General features: G+C 43.8%; 1 protein-coding gene across 1 annotated transcript; it reads right to left on the bottom strand.

The window, feature by feature from the left end:
• Window positions 1-2,825: 2,825 nt before the first annotated feature.
• Window positions 2,826-16,420, bottom strand: LOC137075898 (galactose-specific lectin nattectin-like). The gene is made up of 6 exons (XM_067444851.1): window positions 16,374-16,420; window positions 15,894-15,958; window positions 15,587-15,672; window positions 15,358-15,480; window positions 3,212-3,320; window positions 2,826-3,102 (listed from the first exon to the last, which is right to left on the bottom strand). Coding segments are annotated over exons 1-6 (456 nt in total). The 5' UTR covers window positions 16,376-16,420; the 3' UTR covers window positions 2,826-3,031.
• Between the last annotated feature and the right edge of the window lie 6,588 nt (window positions 16,421-23,008).

Below are 23,008 nucleotides of genomic sequence, written 5' to 3'. Positions count from 1 at the left end.
AACTTGAAAAAGAAACAGTATTTTGTTCTGTTTATTTTTTAAGTTAATTTAGAAAAATGTTTGGAGAAATGTTTTGTTTGTTAAATGTAAGTTTTTATTTCTTATAGTAACTACTTTGACATCAAAAACAAAACTGAACTATTTTAATGGCTGCAACCTTGTGTAATAGGGATGAATGGGGAGAAAGCAGCAGTCCTAACACATACTGAACTTGTGATCGGTGTGACATCTCTTCATTTACTGCTACAAACTGATAACGGTCAGATAAGTATGATTTAATCCATGCCAAAGCAGTTCCACTAATGCCAATATCATTTTTGACTGTATTCAAAAGAATTTTGTGGTCGATAGTATTGAATGCAGCGCTAAGACACTAATAGAGAGATACAACCACGATCAGATGATAAGAGTAAATCATTTGTAACTCTAATGAGAGCAGTCTCAGTGCTATGATACGGTCTAAATCCTGACTGGAAATCCTCACATATACCATTTCTTTCTAAAAAAAAGGAGCATAGTTGTGAGGACACTGCCTTTTCTTTTATTGCAACTTTTTAATCTCAGAACTCAGACTTTATATCACACAATTCTGACTTTATATCTCTCAATTCTGACTTTATATCTCTCAATTCTGACTTTATATCTCTCAATTCTGACTTTATATCTCTCAATTCTGACTTTATATCTCACAATTCTGACTTTATATCTCTCAATTGCGACTTTATATCTCTCAATTCTGACTTTATATCTCTCAATTGTGACTTTATATCACACAATTCTGACTTTATATCACACAATTCTGACTTTATATCTCTCAATTCTGACTTTATATCTCTCAATTCTGACTTTATATCTCTCAATTGCGACTTTATATCTCTCAATGCTGACTTTATATCTCTCAATTCTGACTTTATATCTCTCAATTGCGACTTTATATCTCTCAATTCTGACTTTATATCTCTCAATTGTGACTTTATATCACACAATTCTGACTTTATATCACACAATTCTGACTTTATATCTCTCAATTCTGACTTTATATCTCACAATTCTGACTTTATATCTCTCAATTGCGACTTTATATCTCTCAATTCTGACTTTATATCTCTCAATTGTGACTTTATATCACACAATTCTGACTTTATATCACACAATTCTGACTTTATATCTCACAATTCTGACTTTATATCTCTCAATTCTGACTTTATATCTCTCAATTGCGACTTTATATCTCTCAATCCTGACTTTATATCTCTCAATTGTGACTTTATATCTCTCAATTCTGACTTTATATCACACAATTCTGACTTTATATCTCTCAATTGTGACTTTATATCACACAATTCTGACTTTATATCTCACAATTCTGACTTTATATCTCTCAATTGCGACTTTATATCTCTCAATTCTGACTTTATATCTCACAATCCTGACTTTATATCTCTCAATTGCGACTTTATATCTCTCAATTCTGACTTTATATCTCTCAATTGTGACTTTATATCACACAATTCTGACTTTATATCTCACAATTCTGACTTTATATCTCACAATTCTGACTTTATATCTCTCAATTCTGACTTTATATCTCTCAATTCTGACTTTATATCTCTCAATTCTGACTTTATATCTCTCAATTGCGACTTTATATCTCTCAATTCTGACTTTATATCTCTCAATTGTGACTTTATATCACACAATTCTGACTTTATATCTCAATTGCGACTTTATATCTCTCAATTCTGACTTTATATCTCTCAATTCTGACTTTATATCTCTCAATTCTGACTTTATATCTCTCAATTCTGACTTTATATCTCTCAATTCTGACTTTATATCTCTCAATTCTGACTTTATATCTCAGAATTGTGACTTTATATCTCACAATTCTGACTTTATATCTCTCAATTCTGACTTTATATCTCAGAATTCTGACTTTATATCTCACAATTCTGACTTTATATCTCACAATTCTGACTTTATATCTCACAATTCTGACTTTATATCTCAGAATTCTGACTTTGTATCACACAATTCTGACTTTATATCTCAGAATTCTGACTTTGTATCACACAATTGCAACTTTATATCTCAGAATTCTGACTTTATATCTCAGAATTCTGACTTTATATCTCAGAATTCTGACTTTATATCTCTCAATTGCAACTTTTTATCTCAGAATTCTGACTTTGTATCACACAATTGCAACTTTATATCTTAGAATTCTGACTTTATATCTCTCAATTGCAACTTTTTATCTCAGAATTCTGACTTTGTATCACACAATTGCAACTTTATATCTTAGAATTCTGACTTTATATCTCAGAATTGTGACTTTATATCACGCAATTCTGACACGCAATTGCAACTTTTTTATCTCAGAACTCTGACTTTATATCTCTCAATTGCGACTTTTTATGACTACCTTATCAAACAGCTAATATTGTGTTGCTAATGTTACACTAACCATGTTCCTGTTTGTCATCTCAGTCTACCTTCAGTGTCCGTCAGTATCCTTAGAACCGATTTGAACAACTTAAAATGTCAGTGGAGAAAGGCATTTATCATAATATACATCATAAAAATTATTCACCGGCTATGTTGCAAAATATACACCATTTTTTTATATCAACATAAAATGTATGCTCCCAAGCAGACCACACACAAATCACGAGACGGACAAACACACACAGATTTTTTAGTCCATACACCATCAAAATGAAACAAAATATACTTTATTTACTTATATTTAAATGATATAAGTAAATAACCCTCCCGACTGACATATGTTTGAGCCAATACTACAAAACAAAGCCTTTTTCAAAAGCCTTTTTTATTGATTGGAGAAATTAAAGTTAAAGAGGTGGAAATTCAGACTTACATCATAAGGGAATCTGTACGCTCCCATTACTCTTAAATCATCATCACTCAAGTAGGTTCCCATTTAAAAAGATTAAGATTTCTGTAGTATAGAAAAATTCAGAAAATGTTTTAATGCATGTTCAATCAAAGAACTTGTGAATAATGACTTTTAAAAAAGACTTCTAGCACAAATAAAAGCAAATTGGGTTTCTTTGACATTGTCATTCCAGCAGTGGTTACCTAGAACAAGATAAACAATCGATAAATCATTTTTCTGAGACTTTGATATATATAGTAATGCAATTATATTTGTTTTTAATTAGTTTGAAGAAATCTGTTATATTCATACCATAGTTTATTTCCACAGCGTTCTCATTATTGCCATTATTGTCAGGTTGTCCACTGCACCAGTTGCTGTAATCAAAGAGAGATCCATCGCTCCACATAAAGTGTCCTTCCTGAAGAGGTAATGGAGAGGTTACAAAGCCTTCAGTTCTGTGTTGTTTACACAATCACTTATTATTGCACTTTATAAGTGAATTATATATTTTTTTTCTTTTTATAAAATATGTGTGCCCAAAATCATATTGCATCCATCTTAAGCTTTTCTTTTTGTAAAAACGTGTTGGGCAAACTCACAGCAGCTGCTACAATCATCACAAAGCTTTAAAGGTATCGTTCACCCAACATCGAAAATGTGATGTTTATCTGCTGACCCCCAGGGCATCCGAGATGTAGGTACACTGTAAAAAATGATTTTATGGCAAACTAAATAAAACAGGAAAAATTATGCATATTTTGCTAAGAATAATCTTGTAAAAGTGAAAACTCTAGAGTTTTAAGTCAAATCTAAACATGTACACAATTTTTACTTGTAAGTATTAGACATCCAACAGACAAGTAAATTTCACTTGTGACTTTCTGGCATATTTACACAAATTAATAAAGTACATGAAGCTATTTAAAAGAATCAAGTAAAGTTTACGTTGTCTTGGAGCAAGGAAGCTGCGCATGCGCGGAAAGAACCCGACTGAGTAAACCGAGAGAACAAATCCTTCATTCGTGGTCAGGGTATATTTCTCATGTTGTGCATTGCATGCTAGCATTATTGTGAGGAAATGGCGACGAGAACCTCGTATTACATTAATGCAAGAAGTTTTAATGTGTCTTATCTGATTTGGTACGTTAGATAGTTATGACAACGTTTCGTTGAGTTCTTTTGATCATTTTTTTAAACACGCTTTGGGTTATGACATTCTGGTCGACAGACTAAACAGCAAACAAATGTAAAACTCTAAGACACAAAACAATCGGTTTGTGCGAGAAACGCAACAATATTTATATAATTTTTTACATTCAATGTACTCAATCTGGCGTAGAGATCTGCGTGAGAGATCACTTCCGGTGCTCCGTGTCTGAGGACATCTTAGTGTCGCCACGAGCCGCAGGGTTTAATAAGGATTTGTCTGTGCATGTTTTTTTGCTCTCATAGATATTGTTTCCATTCACACATATTATACGACTGACAAACTGCAGCAGTTGGAGTTAAAAATCTTCATTTGTGTTCTCCTGAAGAAACAAAGTCACCTATATCTTGGGGAAAGCAGATAAACATTAATTGATATTTTTGGGTGAACTCTACCTTTATTGGCTTTAATTGTAACAGTAGTCTGTTAATGTTTTGATACTAATAAGTAACTTGACTGACTTTACATGTTTCCATCCAAAAGCAATTATCTGTCTTGTTTTTTGTGTGGAGAACTGTACCCTTGAAAAAAACCTGGACCCTGTGACATCCATAATGTTGTGTGTAACCTTTACATTTACACTTGTATTAGTTGCATGCAGATATCTTATGTTGTATTACAACATCTGAGTTGATAATGAGGGTTTAAATCTAAAACTGTTAAAAACTGTTTTGAACAAATGTTTACACATTTCTGAATTTGTATTTCATGTTTTGTTTCAGTGTTTAGTTTTAAATGCTTTTAAAATGTTTTGATAGAGATTAAGATGCTATCTTAAACATTTAAACCTGAGTGAAGCATTAGTTACATGTTTCTGTATGTGCTTATTTTTTATTTCTTGTCAATAAATTACCCTTAACTGCACATTGTCTGTCACAATTCACCAGTGTGAGTGCCCGTGATTACCACCAGAGGGCACTCCACCCTGGACTGTCACTCCATCACAAACTACATTACCCATAATCCTTTCCCCGGACTCATTAGCACTCAATGTTCACAACTGTGTCTCATCACCTCATTACCTCTGCCTATATAAGCCTGGTTATCTCTGTCATTCGTGGTGAAGTCTTGTTTAGTGTCAATTGCATTTCTGAGCGTTTCTATGGTTTCATGTTTCTTGGTTCTTGGTTCTTTGGATTTCTTGCCTGTCTCTGATTACCCTTTTGCCTCTGTCCCTTGTTTTGTTTGCCTGATTGAACTGCCTACCTGTGTATGACCTTTTGCCTGTTTTATGGACTACGACTTTGGATTACCCTTTAATAAATACTGCGTGTGGATCTTCAACCTTCTGTCTCAGAGCAGTTCGTAACGGAAGACTTCGCCATGCACAGATCCAGCAGCCAAGTGAACGTCCGTCCACAAAGAAGTCCAGCCACACAAATAATGTGTCTCCGTCAGGGAGACAGATCGATCGAGGACTATTAGCAAGACTTTAATGAACTGGCATATCTCTCTCCACGATGGACACGGTATGTCTCATGATATTTTTTCGGGGAGGATTATCTGAACCACTCAGTTCAGCTATGCCATTGCACGATCCTTCTTGGACTTTTGAATTTTATATTGACTTGGCACTGCAACTGAGTGGTTCCGCATTCACAGTGGGTGTCATGGAGGAGGATCGTGACATTTCCACTACATCTGCCACGCCTGTGGTCTTTGAACAAGATGGTGGCCAAGCCTGTGTCCTGTGACAGGATGGCCGCCGAGCCTGTGTCCTGTGACAAGAGGGCCGCCGAGCCTGTGTCTTTGAACAAGATGGCCGCCGAACCAGTGTCATGGGACAAGATGGCTGCCGAGCCGGTGTCCTCTGGCAAGATGGCCGCTGAGCCTGTGTCTTTGGACAAGACAGCAGACCTTCCAGAGCCTGGTGTCGCCTGAGCAGACCTTCCAGAGCCTGGTGTCGCCTGAGCAGACCTTCCAGAGCCTGGTGTCGCCTGAGCAGACCTTCCAGAGCCTGGTGTCGCCTGAGCAGACCTTCCAGAGCCTGGTGTCGCCTGAGCCTGAGCAGACCTTCCAGAGCCTGGTGTCGCCTGAGCAGACCTTCCAGAGCCTGGTGTCGCCTGAGCAGACCTTCCAGAGCCTGGTGTCGCCTGAGCAGACCTTCCAGAGCCTGGTGTCGCCTGAGCAGACCTTCCAGAGCCTGGTGTCGCCTGAGCAGACCTTCCAGAGCCTGGTGTCGTCTGAGCAGACCTTCCAGAGCCTGGTGTCGTCTGAGCAGACCTTCCAGAGCCTGGTGTCGTCTGAGCAGACCTTCCAGAGCCTGGTGTCGTCTGAGCAGACCTTCCAGAGCCTCGTGTCGTCTGAGCAGACCTTCCAGAGCCTCGTGTCGTCTGAGCAGACCTTCCAGAGCCTCGTGTCGTCTGAGCAGACCTTCCAGAGCCTCGTGTCGTCTGAGCAGACCTTCCAGAGCCTCGTGTCGTCTGAGCAGACCTTCCAGAGCCTCGTGTCGTCTGAGCAGACCTTCCAGAGCCTCGTGTCGTCTGAGCAGACCTTCCAGAGCCTCGTGTCGTCTGAGCAGACCTTCCAGAGCCTCGTGTCGTCTGAGCAGACCTTCCAGAGCCTCGTGTCGTCTGAGCAGACCTTCCAGAGCCTCGTGTCGTCTGAGCAGACCTTCCAGAGCCTCGTGTCGTCTGAGCAGACCTTCCAGAGCCTCGTGTCGTCTGAGCAGACCTTCCAGAGCCTCGTGTCGTCTGAGCAGACCTTCCAGAGCCTCGTGTCGTCTGAGCAGACCTTCCAGAGCCTCGTGTCGTCTGAGCAGACCTTCCAGAGCCTCGTGTCGTCTGAGCAGACCTTCCAGAGCCTCGTGTCGTCTGAGCAGACCTTCCAGAGCCTCGTGTCGTCTGAGCAGACCTTCCAGAGCCTCGTGTCGTCTGAGCAGACCTTCCAGAGCCTCGTGTCGTCTGAGCAGACCTTCCAGAGCCTCGTGTCGTCTGAGCAGACCTTCCAGAGCCTCGTGTCGTCTGAGCAGACCTTCCAGAGCCTCGTGTCGCCTGAGCAGACCTTCCAGAGCCTCGTGTCGCCTGAGCAGACCTTCCAGAGCCTCGTGTCGCCTGAGCAGACCTTCCAGAGCCTCGTGTCGCCTGAGCAGACCTTCCAGAGCCTCGTGTCGCCTGAGCAGACCTTCCAGAGCCTCGTGTCGCCTGAGCAGACCTTCCAGAGCCTCGTGTCGCCTGAGCAGACCTTCCAGAGCCTCGTGTCGCCTGAGCAGACCTTCCAGAGCCTCGTGTCGCCTGAGCAGACCTTCCAGAGCCTCGTGTCGCCTGAGCAGACCTTCCAGAGCCTCGTGTCGCCTGAGCAGACCTTCCAGAGCCTCGTGTCGCCTGAGCAGACCTTCCAGAGCCTCGTGTCGCCTGAGCAGACCTTCCAGAGCCTCGTGTCGCCTGAGCAGACCTTCCAGAGCCTCGTGTCGCCTGAGCAGACCTTCCAGAGCCTCGTGTCGCCTGAGCAGACCTTCCAGAGCCTCGTGTCGCCTGAGCAGACCTTCCAGAGCCTCGTGTCGCCTGAGCAGACCTTCCAGAGCCTCGTGTCGCCTGAGCAGACCTTCCAGAGCCTCGTGTCGCCTGAGCAGACCTTCCAGAGCCTCGTGTCGCCTGAGCAGACCTTCCAGAGCCTCGTGTCGCCTGAGCAGACCTTCCAGAGCCTCGTGTCGCCTGAGCAGACCTTCCAGAGCCTCGTGTCGCCTGAGCAGACCTTCCAGAGCCTCGTGTCGCCTGAGCAGACCTTCCAGAGCCTCGTGTCGCCTGAGCAGACCTTCCAGAGCCTGGTGTCGCCTGAGCAGACCTTCCAGAGCCTGGTGTCGCCTGAGCAGACCTTCCAGAGCCTGGTGTCGCCTGAGCAGACCTTCCAGAGCCTGGTGTCGCCTGAGCAGACCTTCCAGAGCCTGGTGTCGTCTGAGCAGACCTTCCAGAGCCTGGTGTCGTCTGAGCAGACCTTCCAGAGCCTGGTGTCGCCTGAGCAGACCTTCCAGAGCCTGGTGTCGCCTGAGCAGACCTTCCAGAGCCTGGTGTCGCCTGAGCCTGAGCAGACCTTCCAGAGCCTGGTGTCGCCTGAGCCTGAGCAGACCTTCCAGAGCCTGGTGTCGCCTGAGCCTGAGCAGACCTTCCAGAGCCTGGTGTCGCCTGAGCCTGAGCAGACCTTCCAGAGCCTGGTGTCGCCTGAGCCTGAGCAGACCTTCCAGAGCCTGGTGTCGCCTGAGCCTGAGCAGACCTTCCAGAGCCTGGTGTCGCCTGAGCCTGAGCAGACCTTCCAGAGCCTGGTGTCGCCTGAGCCTGAGCAGACCTTCCAGAGCCTGGTGTCGCCTGAGCCTGAGCAGACCTTCCAGAGCCTGGTGTCGCCTGAGCCTGAGCAGACCTTCCAGAGCCTGGTGTCGCCTGAGCAGACCTTCCAGAGCCTGGTGTCGCCTGAGCAGACCTTCCAGAGCCTGGTGTCGCCTGAGCAGACCTTCCAGAGCCTCGTGTCGCCTGAGCAGACCTTCCAGAGCCTCGTGTCGCCTGAGCAGACCTTCCAGAGCCTCGTGTCGCCTGAGCAGACCTTCCAGAGCCTCGTGTCGCCTGAGCAGACCTTCCAGAGCCTCGTGTCGCCTGAGCAGACCTTCCAGAGCCTCGTGTCGCCTGAGCAGACCTTCCAGAGCCTCGTGTCGCCTGAGCAGACCTTCCAGAGCCTCGTGTCGCCTGAGCAGACCTTCCAGAGCCTCGTGTCGCCTGAGCAGACCTTCCAGAGCCTCGTGTCGCCTGAGCAGACCTTCCAGAGCCTCGTGTCGCCTGAGCAGACCTTCCAGAGCCTCGTGTCGCCTGAGCAGACCTTCCAGAGCCTCGTGTCGCCTGAGCAGACCTTCCAGAGCCTCGTGTCGCCTGAGCAGACCTTCCAGAGCCTCGTGTCGCCTGAGCAGACCTTCCAGAGCCTCGTGTCGCCTGAGCAGACCTTCCAGAGCCTCGTGTCGCCTGAGCAGACCTTCCAGAGCCTCGTGTCGCCTGAGCAGACCTTCCAGAGCCTCGTGTCGCCTGAGCAGACCTTCCAGAGCCTCGTGTCGCCTGAGCAGACCTTCCAGAGCCTCGTGTCGCCTGAGCAGACCTTCCAGAGCCTCGTGTCGCCTGAGCAGACCTTCCAGAGCCTCGTGTCGCCTGAGCAGACCTTCCAGAGCCTCGTGTCGCCTGAGCAGACCTTCCAGAGCCTCGTGTCGCCTGAGCAGACCTTCCAGAGCCTCGTGTCGCCTGAGCAGACCTTCCAGAGCCTCGTGTCGCCTGAGCAGACCTTCCAGAGCCTCGTGTCGCCTGAGCAGACCTTCCAGAGCCTCGTGTCGCCTGAGCAGACCTTCCAGAGCCTCGTGTCGCCTGAGCAGACCTTCCAGAGCCTCGTGTCGCCTGAGCAGACCTTCCAGAGCCTCGTGTCGCCTGAGCAGACCTTCCAGAGCCTCGTGTCGCCTGAGCAGACCTTCCAGAGCCTCGTGTCGCCTGAGCAGACCTTCCAGAGCCTCGTGTCGCCTGAGCAGACCTTCCAGAGCCTCGTGTCGCCTGAGCAGACCTTCCAGAGCCTCGTGTCGCCTGAGCAGACCTTCCAGAGCCTCGTGTCGCCTGAGCAGACCTTCCAGAGCCTCGTGTCGCCTGAGCAGACCTTCCAGAGCCTCGTGTCGCCTGAGCAGACCTTCCAGAGCCTCGTGTCGCCTGAGCAGACCTTCCAGAGCCTCGTGTCGCCTGAGCAGACCTTCCAGAGCCTCGTGTCGCCTGAGCAGACCTTCCAGAGCCTCGTGTCGCCTGAGCAGACCTTCCAGAGCCTCGTGTCGCCTGAGCAGACCTTCCAGAGCCTCGTGTCGCCTGAGCAGACCTTCCAGAGCCTCGTGTCGCCTGAGCAGACCTTCCAGAGCCTCGTGTCGCCTGAGCAGACCTTCCAGAGCCTCGTGTCGCCTGAGCAGACCTTCCAGAGCCTCGTGTCGCCTGAGCAGACCTTCCAGAGCCTCGTGTCGCCTGAGCAGACCTTCCAGAGCCTCGTGTCGCCTGAGCAGACCTTCCAGAGCCTCGTGTCGCCTGAGCAGACCTTCCAGAGCCTCGTGTCGCCTGAGCAGACCTTCCAGAGCCTCGTGTCGCCTGAGCAGACCTTCCAGAGCCTCGTGTCGCCTGAGCAGACCTTCCAGAGCCTCGTGTCGCCTGAGCAGACCTTCCAGAGCCTCGTGTCGTCTGAGCAGACCTTCCAGAGCCTCGTGTCGTCTGAGCAGACCTTCCAGAACCTCCAGCCACTGCCCCGAGTCCGGAGAGGGCCCCGCCTCGTGCCCCGAGTGCCTCCTGCCCCGAGTCCGGAGTGGACCCCGCCTCGTGCCCCGAGTGCCTCCTGCCCCGAGTCCGGAGAGGACCCCGCCTCGTGCCCCGAGTCCGGAGAAGTCTCTGGCTGGACCACCTGCTCTGCCGTGGGGGTCTTCAACCTCACCTGCGCTGCTGTGCTGGTCGTCTGCTCCACCGTGGGGGTCTTCAAGACTGCCGGCTCCGTTTCCGGTCGCCTGCGCCACCCTGGTCATCTGCCCGGTCTGCGCCACCCTGGTCATCTGCCCGGCCAGCTCCATACAGGCCTACTGCTCTGCCTGAATCTCCAGGCCCTCTTCTACTACATGGGCATGGCCCTCCATCCCGCCCCCGGGTCTGCCTCCACTCCGCCTCCCTCCTGGACAATTTTAGGAGCGTCTGGAAGCCGCTCCCTTGAGGGGGGGCTATGCCACAATTCACCAGTGTGAGTGTCCGTGATCACCACCAGAGGGCACTCCACCCCGGACTGTCACTCCATCACAAACTACATTACCCATAATCCTTTCCCCGTACTCATTATCACTCAATGTTTACGCCTGTGTCTCATTACCTCTGCCTATATAAGCCTGGTTATCTCTGTCATTCATTGCGAAGTCTTGTTTTGTGTCAACTGCATTTCTGAGCGTTTCTATGGTTTCATGTTTCTTGGTTCTTTGGATTTCTTGCCTGTCTCGGATTACCCTTTTGCCTCTGTCCCTTGTTTTGTTTGCCTGATTGAACTGCCTACCTGTGTATGACCTTTTGCCTGTTTAATGGACTACGATTTTGGATTACCCTTTAATAAATACTGCGTTTGGATCTTCAACCTTCTGTCTCAGAGCAGTTCGTAACATTGTAACAGTATTATTTTGTCACATTATAAAAGCAACATTTAATTTAATTTAAAATAACCAGCACTGCATAAAACAAGTAAACTGTATTAAAAGGATCAGTGATTTAAATTAATATAAAATATGGTAATAACCAGCACTGTATAAAACAAGTAAAATGCATTAAAAAGAGTCAATAGATTTACTTAATTATATTAACTACATCCAATTTGTAAGTAAAAATGACACAATAAAATGTAACAGGCCAAGTTATATGTACTTGTGCACTTAAGGGGTACTTCAGCGCTGGGAAGATGAATCTGTATTTAAACTGGGTCATTAATGTAGTAGAAATGTGAAATAATTTTTGAATTTGGTGCTTTCTAGACTGAGAAAAGACAGAAAATGTATTTTTGTCTCATGGGGATGAAAGACTACAATTCCCAGAATGCTTCGCTGCCCTGTGAGGCCATTCCCAAAGCCACCTACTGGATTACAGTGACTGAGTTCAGAAAGTACAATTAGGGTGTACTCACACTAGGCACGGTTGCCATGAACCGGGCCCGAGTATGATTGTCCCCCCTCCCCACTCCCCTCTGGCCTGCACTCACATAGGGTTTCAGCATTCGTGCCGGAGCACGCTTACGTCATTATGGTGCGACGGTTTCGGGATAAACAGGAAGAGCGGCGCTCTGAACACAATGGAGTCCATCGCTCTGTTTTCTTTGTGGATAATTTTGTGTCGTTTGGTCCACAGCCCTCTCACAGCCTGTTGTTAAACAGATGTGTCGCCTTAGTGGCGCGAAAATTTTCACGTAATCGTGCTGCTCGTATGAGGAGGTTTGCAAGGTACCAGCTGAAGTGCAGCAAGGACTTTGCAGCTTTGGACTCCAGCACGGTTAGCGCTCACACTGCATGCAAACCGCGCCCGAGTCCAACTGAACCGGCTAATCGAGCCGCGCCCGGGTAAGGTTCGGAGCACTTACACTAGTCAAACGAATCGCGCTTTGGTGGTCAAACGCACTCGAGCACGGTTCAAACTGGCTAGTGTGAGTACACCCTTAAATACTGAACGTGTGTTCAATATAACGATCGAGTTGCCGTGTGAGTCTCACAGCAGTCTCAGATTAGGAGTCAGATTACATTTAACGTCATAAATGAGTTGATGAGCTCTCGTGATGAGAGCTGAGGTAATCGCAACCATATTCGCGGCATACATTCACAACACGTTTTCAGTCTGGCGTGTTTTCAGTTCATACCTTTGGAAGCTTAACTTTCATGGAAATTATTTTGAGAAGTTAAAACACTTACATTGCTTAGGATCCGTTTAAATTAATGCCTGTAGCTGAGCTGTGCTGTAAGTGCGATCTCCATTCCCCATGCACTAGTTGAAAACATGCGGAAATGGCTCCCTCTGCTGGCTGTAGTATTTAGCCTCTGGGCAAACATTCCTCATTCTGAGAGATTTATGCATTTTATTTCTGAAAAAAATTCCTCTCGTGACGCAAATTGACGATATTTGCGTCACGAGAGGAATTTTTTCAGAAATAAAATGCATAAATCTCTCATCTCTGGGGGATAAAAGAGGGGGGAGCATGGTCATTTGAATATACTCCAGGGTTTCTACTGATACAAAGCCATATGCTAATCGCTGAAGTAACCCTTTAGTAAATTTTACTCAGCTTATAGTTAAGTAATTTTACTTAATTTCCTTAGGTGTTAAATTTACTTGAAAAAATCTATGCAAAAACTTGCAAAATAAAAATTAGAGTAATTAAAAATTAGAGTAAATTCTACTTATTGTTTTTTCAGTGTACGTGTTACGAACTGCTCTGAGACAGAAGGTTGGTTGAAGATCCAAACGCAGTATTTATTGAAGGGTAATCCAAAGTGGTAGTCAATAGAACAGGCAAAAGGTCATAACAGGAAATCAGTCCGAAAAGGCAAACAAAACAGAAGGAACAGGCAAAAGGGTAATCCACGTAGAAGGCAAGAAATCAAAGACCAAGATACATGAAACCAGAGAAACGCTCAGAAATACAGCTGTGACACTAAAGCCTAGTTCAGACTGCACGATTTTCAAACTCGTCGGGTCACTGCTCTTTTCACACTGCATGACTATCTGGGGTATAATTCAGTCACTGCTGTGTTCACACTGACCGGTGGTTTGACGACAGAGGAGTTCACACTGCATGAGTGAACAAGAGGAAGAATCGCTGACAACTCTCTCTCTCTCCCGTGCGCAAACTACGTTTCCCAAACACACGTGCGATGTGACAAGTAAACAACGTGAGATCACACGTGCGTCAGACCGGAGTTCTCGGGCGAGACTTTGAATTGTTATTAAAATGATAAACTGCACAAAGTTTGCTTCAAATTGTATGTGCGCTGATTTGTGGAGAAAAAGAAAAAAAGATTATTTCAGAAGAAATTGTTGGAGAGACAGAGGGAGCCAGGATTTTGTTCTGCAAAGACAGTTTGAGGTAAATAAACAATTTTGTAATGTGCTGCTGCTGTGGCTGGATGTGCAAATGTTTGGCCTTTGTTTCCGTTTGATAGAATTGTAAATATATCTATTAAAATACTGAAATTCTGCTTTATAACTCCTCCCTGAACCTCCCGCTGCCCTGTATCTCACTCTCTCATTGGCTGTCGGTCATCGCCGATGTAATTTTCAGTCAGAACGCAGTTCACACAGCAGGAGTTTCAATCGCCGACAGCTCCAGATATTTAGCTTGCCAAATATCTCACCGGCGTCGGCGACTCGTCGGCGATTCTCTCTGATCGCGTCTTTGATTATTCACACTGCGTGATTGTCACTTGCGTGCACGAGCACCGATTTGCCTGTGATCTCGGGCATTTGTCGGCGATTTCGCAAAACCTGTTGGCGACTCAAAATCGGGGCAAAAATTGGGCAGTGGGAACTAGGCTTAAACAAGACTTCACCACGAATGACAGAGATAACCAGGCTTATATAGGCAGAGGTAATGAGGTGATGAGACACAGTTGTGAACATTGAGTGCTAATGAGTCCGGGGAAAGGATTATGGGTAATGTAGTTTGTGATGGAGTGACAGTCCGGGGTGGAGTGCCCTCTGGTGGTGATCACGGGCACTCACACTGGTGAATTGTGACTGTACGCTTGTTTCTTCAGTAGAACTAATTCTAATTAGACCCCATTGACATGCATTATACGGCAACGTTTGAGTTAAAAATCTTCATTTGTGTTCTACTGAAGAAACAAACACACCTACATGTTGATGCCCTGGGGGTCAGCAGATAAACACCACAGGCTAATTTTTGGGTGAACTATCCCTTTAAAAGCTTGTATGGCAATTCCTGGCGATCACTGCCTGTCTGTTAAGTTGTTGCAGTGAATGAATAGCTTATTCTATTATGAAATTTAACTAAAAACCCACAACAAATATGTTGTAGTCTTAAACATATGCATAAATAACATTTTAAAAAAAATTATGCAGTTTCGATAATAGTTATATTTTTAAATTTAAATTCTAAAGTGTTTTAAAGAAAAGTTTTGATCCCCCATTAAAATGTAATTCCTTCCTACATGATTTCTTGTTCTTAGGCCGGCGTGCACAGTGTCATTTTATACACAGCTGTTGTGGATGATCAAACTTTTTTTTTGTTTTGTTTTGTTTTTTACAGCTACATTGTTTTGGAAGTAGGGCAGCTTATGAGCCAATGATAATTTTTAAACATGTTGACAATGATAAAGTTAATTAAATATCCGAAATTAAACACAGCCACATCATGTAAGCTTCTAGCTCTAGCATGTACATCAAGAAAAACACACTGATATACAAGTACATACACGGAATGGAATATTCTCTGGTCTTTAAGCAAATCCTTTACAAAGCCATTTTTTGTTTTCTTCTCTTTTTTTTTAAATCTATGGCACAAACCATAAAAGCTCAAATCTCTGATTCTGACTTCAAGCTCATGTGATGCCACTGACTGACCATGTGCAACATTCATGCTGTATAACAAGAGCTCACAACATCTCAAGTGTTCAAACATATACGTCTTAAGCTATTTCACTTAGAAATATATCACAAGTCATAACATTAAGAACAATAGTAAAAAATAGTATTAAACCAAATGTTTTATCATCTGCATAAACACTTACTTTTACATTATCATGACCGCCAATCCAAGTTTGTGTCGTACCAGGCACCAAGCTCAGCAGAAGATCGTTTTGATATTTATTGTGCACCGATGCCAGATTTCCACCAAAAGTCTGACAGTGCTTCTGAAAAGGCAGATTGTTTTTAATATGATCACAATTCCAATCGGACCTTGATAGTGGTGCATAAAAATATGTTGCATTGTAGTAATATTGTTGTAAGTAGAGTTACCTCAGCTGAAAACCAGTCAAGTGGTTGTGAGAAGAATTTGACACATTTCAGTCCACATGCTGACCATCCAGGGGGGCAGCCATCATCTGTAATATTCAAGACACAGTGAGTGTATATACACACAAAATCACACCGATTATGCTCAATAACCCAACAACATGTAGGTCATGTAGACACTTTAAATAGGCTTTTGGATAAATGTCATAACCGGTTTAAGTTATTCAAATTCAAGAACATAACATTTTAAAAGAATATTAAATGTATTATTTGCTTTCACTGTAATAACAATATTTATTGCAATAGTGACCTGCTGCATCCCCCTGAGAGAATGCCGCGAAAAGAAGCAGAAGTGTCAGCTTTTCCATGGTAAACCTGGGAATGAATGAGCAGAAAACGTAATATATGCCTCTGCATTATAAGAAAACGTTACAACATGAAACAAACAAGCACAAAGATACTGGAAATGCACAACAAAACAATAAATAAATACACTTAATCAGTATCTTAGGCTTGTTTTATGATAATAATAATAATAATTTAAAAAAAAATAGCTAAACATAAAAAGTAAACCACTGAATATTAAGTGAAATGTAAATGATACATACATTGCTTCACTGGCAGATTTTTATGTACTTGACTTAAATGACGACAATTTTTAATTTGAGATCTCTCTCACATTTACTTCATTCCTAGCCTGTATGCATTTTGTTCTTTTGTGATACAAAACCAAAAATACACTGTCTGAAAATGATTTGGACTGAAATGTAGGAATGTGCTAAATACTTACATGCTTATTTCAGAATGTGCCGTCAAAATCTCAGCGATGCTGCAGTGATGCTCTATGAAGTATTTCTCCCTACTTTTATACTTGATGTCTTATGTAAGTCAGTGTGTGGCCAACCAAGTAATTATTTGCAGATTAAAGATCATATTTCACTAAATATTGATCATCATGTCAAACTTTCTTTTACACAAATCTGAGTGGAGTGTCAAGAGAATTGGATGTATATCAAAGATATTGTATCCTTTATTTGGATTCTTCCATCAAGATGCCGGGGTCAAAAACCCTAAGGAATGTAATCCTGGTATGTTTGCTCAGATAATTAAGAACAGTTGAACAATTGATGTGAATGATCCAGCAGGATCCAAAGCAGCCAAACAGAATGGAAACATCTTTCCACACCACGCATGTGGCATTCCCCAGTTATAAATCACAATTAATGCCAATTTCACATTGCCCGATTTTAGCTCACCGACAGGTTTTGCGAAAAACGCAGACAAATGCCCAGAATCATTGGCAAATCGGTGCTTGTTCACACGAGTGACAATCATGCAGTGTGAATGATCAAATAAGATGTGATCAGAGTCTGCGATTTATAATGCTGCTGTGTTAAATGAGTTGACTGAAAATGACATGGGCGATGAGTGAAGGCCAATGAGAGAGCAAGATACAGGGCAGGTTCAGGGAGGAGTTATAGACAGAATATACAATTCTATCAAACAGAAACAAAGCCCAGACGTTTGCACGTCCAGCAGCAGCACATTACAAAATCACTTATTTACCTCAAGCTCTCTTTGCAGAACACTATCATTGCTCCCTCTGTCTCGCCAGCAATTTCCTCCGCCATAATCTATTTTCTTATTCTCTGCAAATCAGCACACAGACAATTTAGAGCAAACTTTGTGCAGTTTATAATTTTTAATAACAATTCCAAGTCTCAAGAACTCAGGCCTGACGTATACGTGTGATCTCGCGTTGTTTACTTGTCACATTGCATGTGTGTTTAGTTGGGAAGTGTAGTTTGCGCACTGGAGAGAGAGAGTTGTCGGCGATTGTTCCTCTTGTATAGTCATGCAGTGGGAAACCTGTCGCCGATCCACCGGTCAGTGTGAACACAGCAGTGACTGAATGATACCCCAGATAGTCACGCAGTGTGAAAAGAGCTGTGACCCGACCAGTTTGAAAATCGTTTGAAAAAGTTACCACTGAAGACATAGGAATGCCCAGTGAGATGGGAGTATCGATACAAAAATGACAGCAGGTGGACACCAGAAGGACAATGAATGAATCTAAGTGTAGTAAAGTTCGTTGTGTCAGGAAGGAAGAAGACAGGGGTCGGCTTTGACTGGGACTCGCTTTCTTTATTCAGTCTTTTCAAAACAAAACAAACACACGTGTGTGTGTGATAACTCAGTTTCTCCACGATATGGATCGCTCCTTCTCAATCAGACTCTCTGTGTCAGCCCAGTCCAACTCTCTCTCTCGACTCCCTCCCGGCCACGGCTGAAGTGCGCTCTCTCCACGGGAATTACTGCAATCAGAAACAGGTGTTCGTCATCTGTTCTTGACCTACTTACCTGCCGCTCCACTCTGAGCTCTCTCTCCCGCTGCAGACCTCGTAGAACCACGCCCCGTTCGCCACATACCCCCACCGCCCGACTCAGGCCTGGGAGCCATCCGGCCTACAGCCATCCGCACCCAGCCCCCTGTCCGAGGCATCAGTCTGCAGAGAAAAAGGGAGAGAAAAGTTAGGAGCTTGTAGGAGCGGCCCACCGCACAGAGCCGCCTTTAACTGAGTGAAAGCCTGCTGGCACTGCTCCGTTCACCGAACTGTATCTGGTTGTTCCTTTTTAGTCAGATCAGTCAGCGGGCTGGCAAGGTCCGAATAACTAGGTACAAACCTCCTATAATATCCCGCCAGCCCCAGGAACTGTCTAACCTCCTTTTTGGTCTTGGGTCTTGGGCAGGCCGCAACCGCTGCGGTCTTATTAATTTGGGGACGCACCTGCCCATGACCCAAGTGGAAGCCCAGATATCTTACTTCCACCCGCCCAATTGCACACTTCTTCGGGTTGGCCGTGAGCCCCGCCCTTCTCAGCGACCTGAGGACTGCTCGCAAATGCTGCATATGACGCTGCCAGTCACCACTATAAATGATGATATCATCCAGATAGGCAGCGGCATATGCAGCATGCGGCCAAAGAATTCAGTCCATCAGGCGGTGAAAAGTTGCGGGTGCCCCGAACAGCCCGAAAGGAAGCGTAACGAATTGGTGCAATCTAAACGGCGTGGTAAAAGCGTTTTTTTCTTTGGTTACTGGAGACAAGGGGATCTGCCAGTAACCCTTTGTCAAGTCCAGTGTCGAATAAAGACGAGCAGTACCTAGCCGATCAAGCAATTCGTCAATCCGTGGCATGGGATATGCATCAAATTTCGACACTGCGTTGACTTTCCTATAATCCACGCAGAAACGGACCGAGCCGTCTGGTTTTAGAACCAAAGCGATCGGGCTTGCCCAGTCACTGTTGGATTCTTCTATAACCCCCATCTCTAGCATTGCCTCTAATTCGACCTGAACCACTTTCTTTTTGTGTTCAGGGAATCTATATGGTCGGCTGCGTACAACCACGCCCGGCTCGGTCTCAACATGGTGTTGGATGAGGTCTGTCCGACCCGGTAGGCGCGAGAACACGTCGGCAAAATCCGCCTGTAATTGTTTGAGGTCTATGAGCTGGGAGGGTGAGAGGTGATCTCCCCCCGGGACCAGAGCGGGGGATTGTGTCTTTTGCACCGCCTCTGGTCCGAGATCATCCTCTCCAATCACTACCGTCGCCAGCATCACAGCCTCTGCCTCAACCCATTTTTTTTATAAATTGAGGTGGTATATCTGACGTGCCCCGTCCCTGTCGGAATGAATAGGCCCTTTTCACAGTGACGTCAGAAAACTTCCGCCGTTCATCAAAGCCGTGTATACGCACTTCCGTTTAGCCGTTAGGCGCGTTGGATAGTTCCGGAACTGGTTAACTAACAACACGAAAGGTAAAGTTTATAATAATAATTATGAAAAATATATTTAAGTTTCCATGATTTTCCAGTGGACGCAGAAATACGTGCCCATTGGGTTAGGGCAATCAAACGAGATGAGGGACCGAGCTTTAAAATACTTTGTGTGAGTACCTATGTGTGTAGCCAGCACTTTGCCCCAGGTGATATATGCACATCAGCCAGTGGAAGGAAAAGAATAACCAACGCTATCTCACGACCAATTCGTACTAATTCATACGAGTGAATAAAAGGTGTCTAAGTCGTAAAAATTTGTACGACCTCACTCGTACGAATTTGTACGATTTGTCTAAACCCACGTGATGGGTAGGTTTAGGGGCGGGGTCAGGGGTAGGTCATTCGTATGAATTCATACGAATTTGGTAACTCGTAAAATATGTACGAATTAGCAAAAATCGTATGAATTCGTACGAGTGAGGTCGTATCAATTCGTACGAATTAGCCACCTCGTAAAATTAGTACGAATTGCCGTGAGATCGGGTTGGAATAACAAAAGGAGCAGTGCCGTCAAGATTCCCCTGGAATGACTGGGGTAAAGGTAGGATAGTATATTAAGCCCTAGTAATACATTAAGTTGATCAATACATCACTGTATATTACTGTGCTTTACAATTTATTTCATGATCATAAGTATCATTTTATGTCACATCTCCAAAAAGAGGCTCACATGCTCGGCAGTCGGTTTACCAGAGAGCAAGGAAGCATTTTAGGGGTGCTGTCCCTGATGAATCTCAGGAGATGCCTGTCCCAGGAAACATCACAGAGAAGGCACTGCCTGCAGGTGCAGTGGCAAAAGATCATGACTATGACTACCATCCTTCTCCTGGTTAGTATTACAAAAAAAAAAAGAGTAGCAGGTTTTTCTTTGGAAGTAAAATAATGCTAAATGTTTTTTGAAGGAAAAAGAAAACTTCTGAATTTAGGCTAATGTGCAAGTAAGAGCTCCCTTTACAGTTTACAGCATTATCTGAATTAATGAAACCACTGTTTAATAAAAAAGAAATAAGCAATTTTGTAAAAAAAAACAAAAAAACACAAAAAAAAAACAGCTGTACTGAGGTACGTACCAAACGTCAGCTTTCTGTACCGTTACACCCCTAATATTCACCTCTCAGATTTCACTTCCAAAATATTCATTTTGTGTAAAAATACAACCTATAATAACGTAAATAAGGTTCGCTCTCATTGACATGGGACATAACTAATAAAACGCACATAAATACAAAAACATTGAATATGTTCAACTTTGTAAGTTTTTAACTAAAAGGATTGACGTTAGTTTTATATGAGCATTTATTCAGTGACGAGTGAACTTGACGTAGGCCTAGACATCACTTAAATAATCACTATTTCCCTTTGATATACTTCTAACTTACTTCTTACTTCACTTCTAACATTAAATATCCACACACAAGCCTAATATGTTCGACACATTTGTCTGCAGTTCATTAAAATTAGGCAGATTAAATGCAACAATTAACTACACATGTTCATGAATTATATATTTATATTAAATATGTCATATGAATATAGAATTGTTGTAGGATCCATCTTCTCATCATAATGCAGATACCATCATAAACAAAACAACGAAAATACATCTAATTTCACAAATGTTGTTCTGATATAGGCTATTATCAAATGTTTCTAACAGCCCATTTCAACAGCACAAACAAAAATCTATTTACCATAGTAAAATATTGTGTGTAAAATATTGTGTTTGCCTTAGCCTACTTTTATAAAATATTGACTTGATTTGCGTTTTTTGTCCAGTCAACATTTGCAATTCTAAATGTTAACTGGATTTAAAAATATAAATTAATTTAAAGTTTTTCAAATATATTTCTGCAGACTTAATATAATATGTCTTCTTAACGAAGCACAAGAAATTAGAAAATTAGTTGTAATTGGCGGTTTTAGAGTGTAGTGCAATTCAACAAGCTCTTTTTGTTTCAAACAAATTTGGCATTATTTTATTTGATTTTTTTTTATGTGGCAGTAAATTACTTTTATAACTATAGGCTTTCATGACCTTATGTTAATGTTCCATATTGGAATGTTTATAATGAATTTGCTCTGCACAATGTTGTAATATGTTTTCAGTGCTTACACCGAACCCAAATATGTTCAGTCAATGACTGTATATTGTGTTCAATAAACATCCAACATTTGTGATAATCTGTTGCCCTAAATATTTTATTTAATGTAATGTTGAATTGCATTTCCTGTTAATATAAAGTAAACGCATGAGGCAAGAAAAACTTAAAAGCATAAATAAATGCAAAAAAAAAAAAAAAAAGTTTTTTGGCATAGTTAACTATCGTATGCTTTCTATAAACTAACAATGTATCTCACAAGGTAACACGATGTAACCTTGCTCTCACTTGAAATAGTGAGAGCAAGGTTAAAAACCAATATGATTTTTTTGTACCTTAAAAGGTAGAAAAAGCATACACTGTATGCTTTTTCTACCTTTTAAGGTAAACTGGATAGTGCTGCAAGGAGGATTCAAGAGTTGGAGCTTCAGGTTTTGTCACTTGAACTTGAAATCCAGCGGCTGACAGAGCAGCCGAAGCCGCTGATTTTCAAGTTCTGTGTCACAGATGAGGACTTCCATTACTACACGAGGTTCAGCTCAAAGGAGGTTTTCACTGTGTTTTGGGAGTCAGTTTACCCCTCTGCTTCAAGGCTTTTGTACTGGTCCAAGGCACAGCGAACAGCACAAGAGACGCCAAGACCTCAACTAAAACTTCAGCTCATTGATGAACTCTTCATGTTTCTCTGTCGTGTTGCAGCTGGGCTTCAGGAGAAAACCTTGGCATCCATCTTTGAGGTTAGCTTGTTACAGTTAGTCGAATCATTTTAACATGGACAAGCTACCTTTACCAAGTTCTTGGCTCACTACCATTGTGGATGACAAGAGAGCAAGTGCAGGCCACAATGCCTGACAAGTTCAAGCTCTACTGCCCTCAGGTTAGAGTGATAGTAGACTGCACCGAGATCCGTTGTGAAACAGCATCTTCTCTCTTACTACAGTCGGAAAGTTTTTCTAACTATAAAAACCACACCACCTTTAAAGGATTAATTGGCATTGCCCCATGTGGGGTTGTCACATTTATATCAAAATTGTACACCGGCTCCATCTCAGATTTAGAAATAACTCGGCAATCGCAGATCTTGCAGTTACTTCAACCAGGAGATGGAGTAATGGCTGACAAGGGGTTCCAGATTGAGAAGATGCTGTCAGAGGTGGGGGCAACACTCATCATCCCTCCGCTGAAGAGATCCGCTCAGCTCAGCTTGGAGGATACTCAGAAGACACAGGCTATTGCCCGTCTGAGAATTTTAGTTGAGAGGGCCATACGCAGGGTGAAGGAGTACCATATTTGGGATGGACTTGTTCCTCTTTCTATGGTAGGTTCAGTCAATCAGCTGTGGGCCATATGTTGCCTAATGTCAAACTATCAGGGACCTCTTGTTATCAAAGGGGACAAACCAGTCTGAAGTGTATCCTCTCAATCCCACTATTTTCTGTTGACACTGTCAACCGGCAGATAGATTGTAAATACAAGTGCCAT

This window comes from Pseudorasbora parva, chromosome 5, assembly GCF_024679245.1.
Source record: "Pseudorasbora parva isolate DD20220531a chromosome 5, ASM2467924v1, whole genome shotgun sequence".
NCBI classification, from domain to species: domain Eukaryota; kingdom Metazoa; phylum Chordata; class Actinopteri; order Cypriniformes; family Gobionidae; genus Pseudorasbora; species Pseudorasbora parva.
Note: the sequence above shows the minus strand (reverse complement) of the source record. Positions and strands in the feature narration are given on the sequence as shown.

Bases quoted from the DNA above. Each gene is read 5' to 3' on its own strand.
- LOC137075898 (XM_067444851.1), bottom strand. The intron at 15,481-15,586 runs GTAACTCTACTT...CTGCCTTTTCAG, and splicing joins TTGACTGGTTTTCAGCTGAG to AAGCACTGTCAGACTTTTGG. The intron at 3,103-3,211 runs GTATGAATATAA...ATCTTGTTCTAG, and splicing joins CGCTGTGGAAATAAACTATG to GTAACCACTGCTGGAATGAC.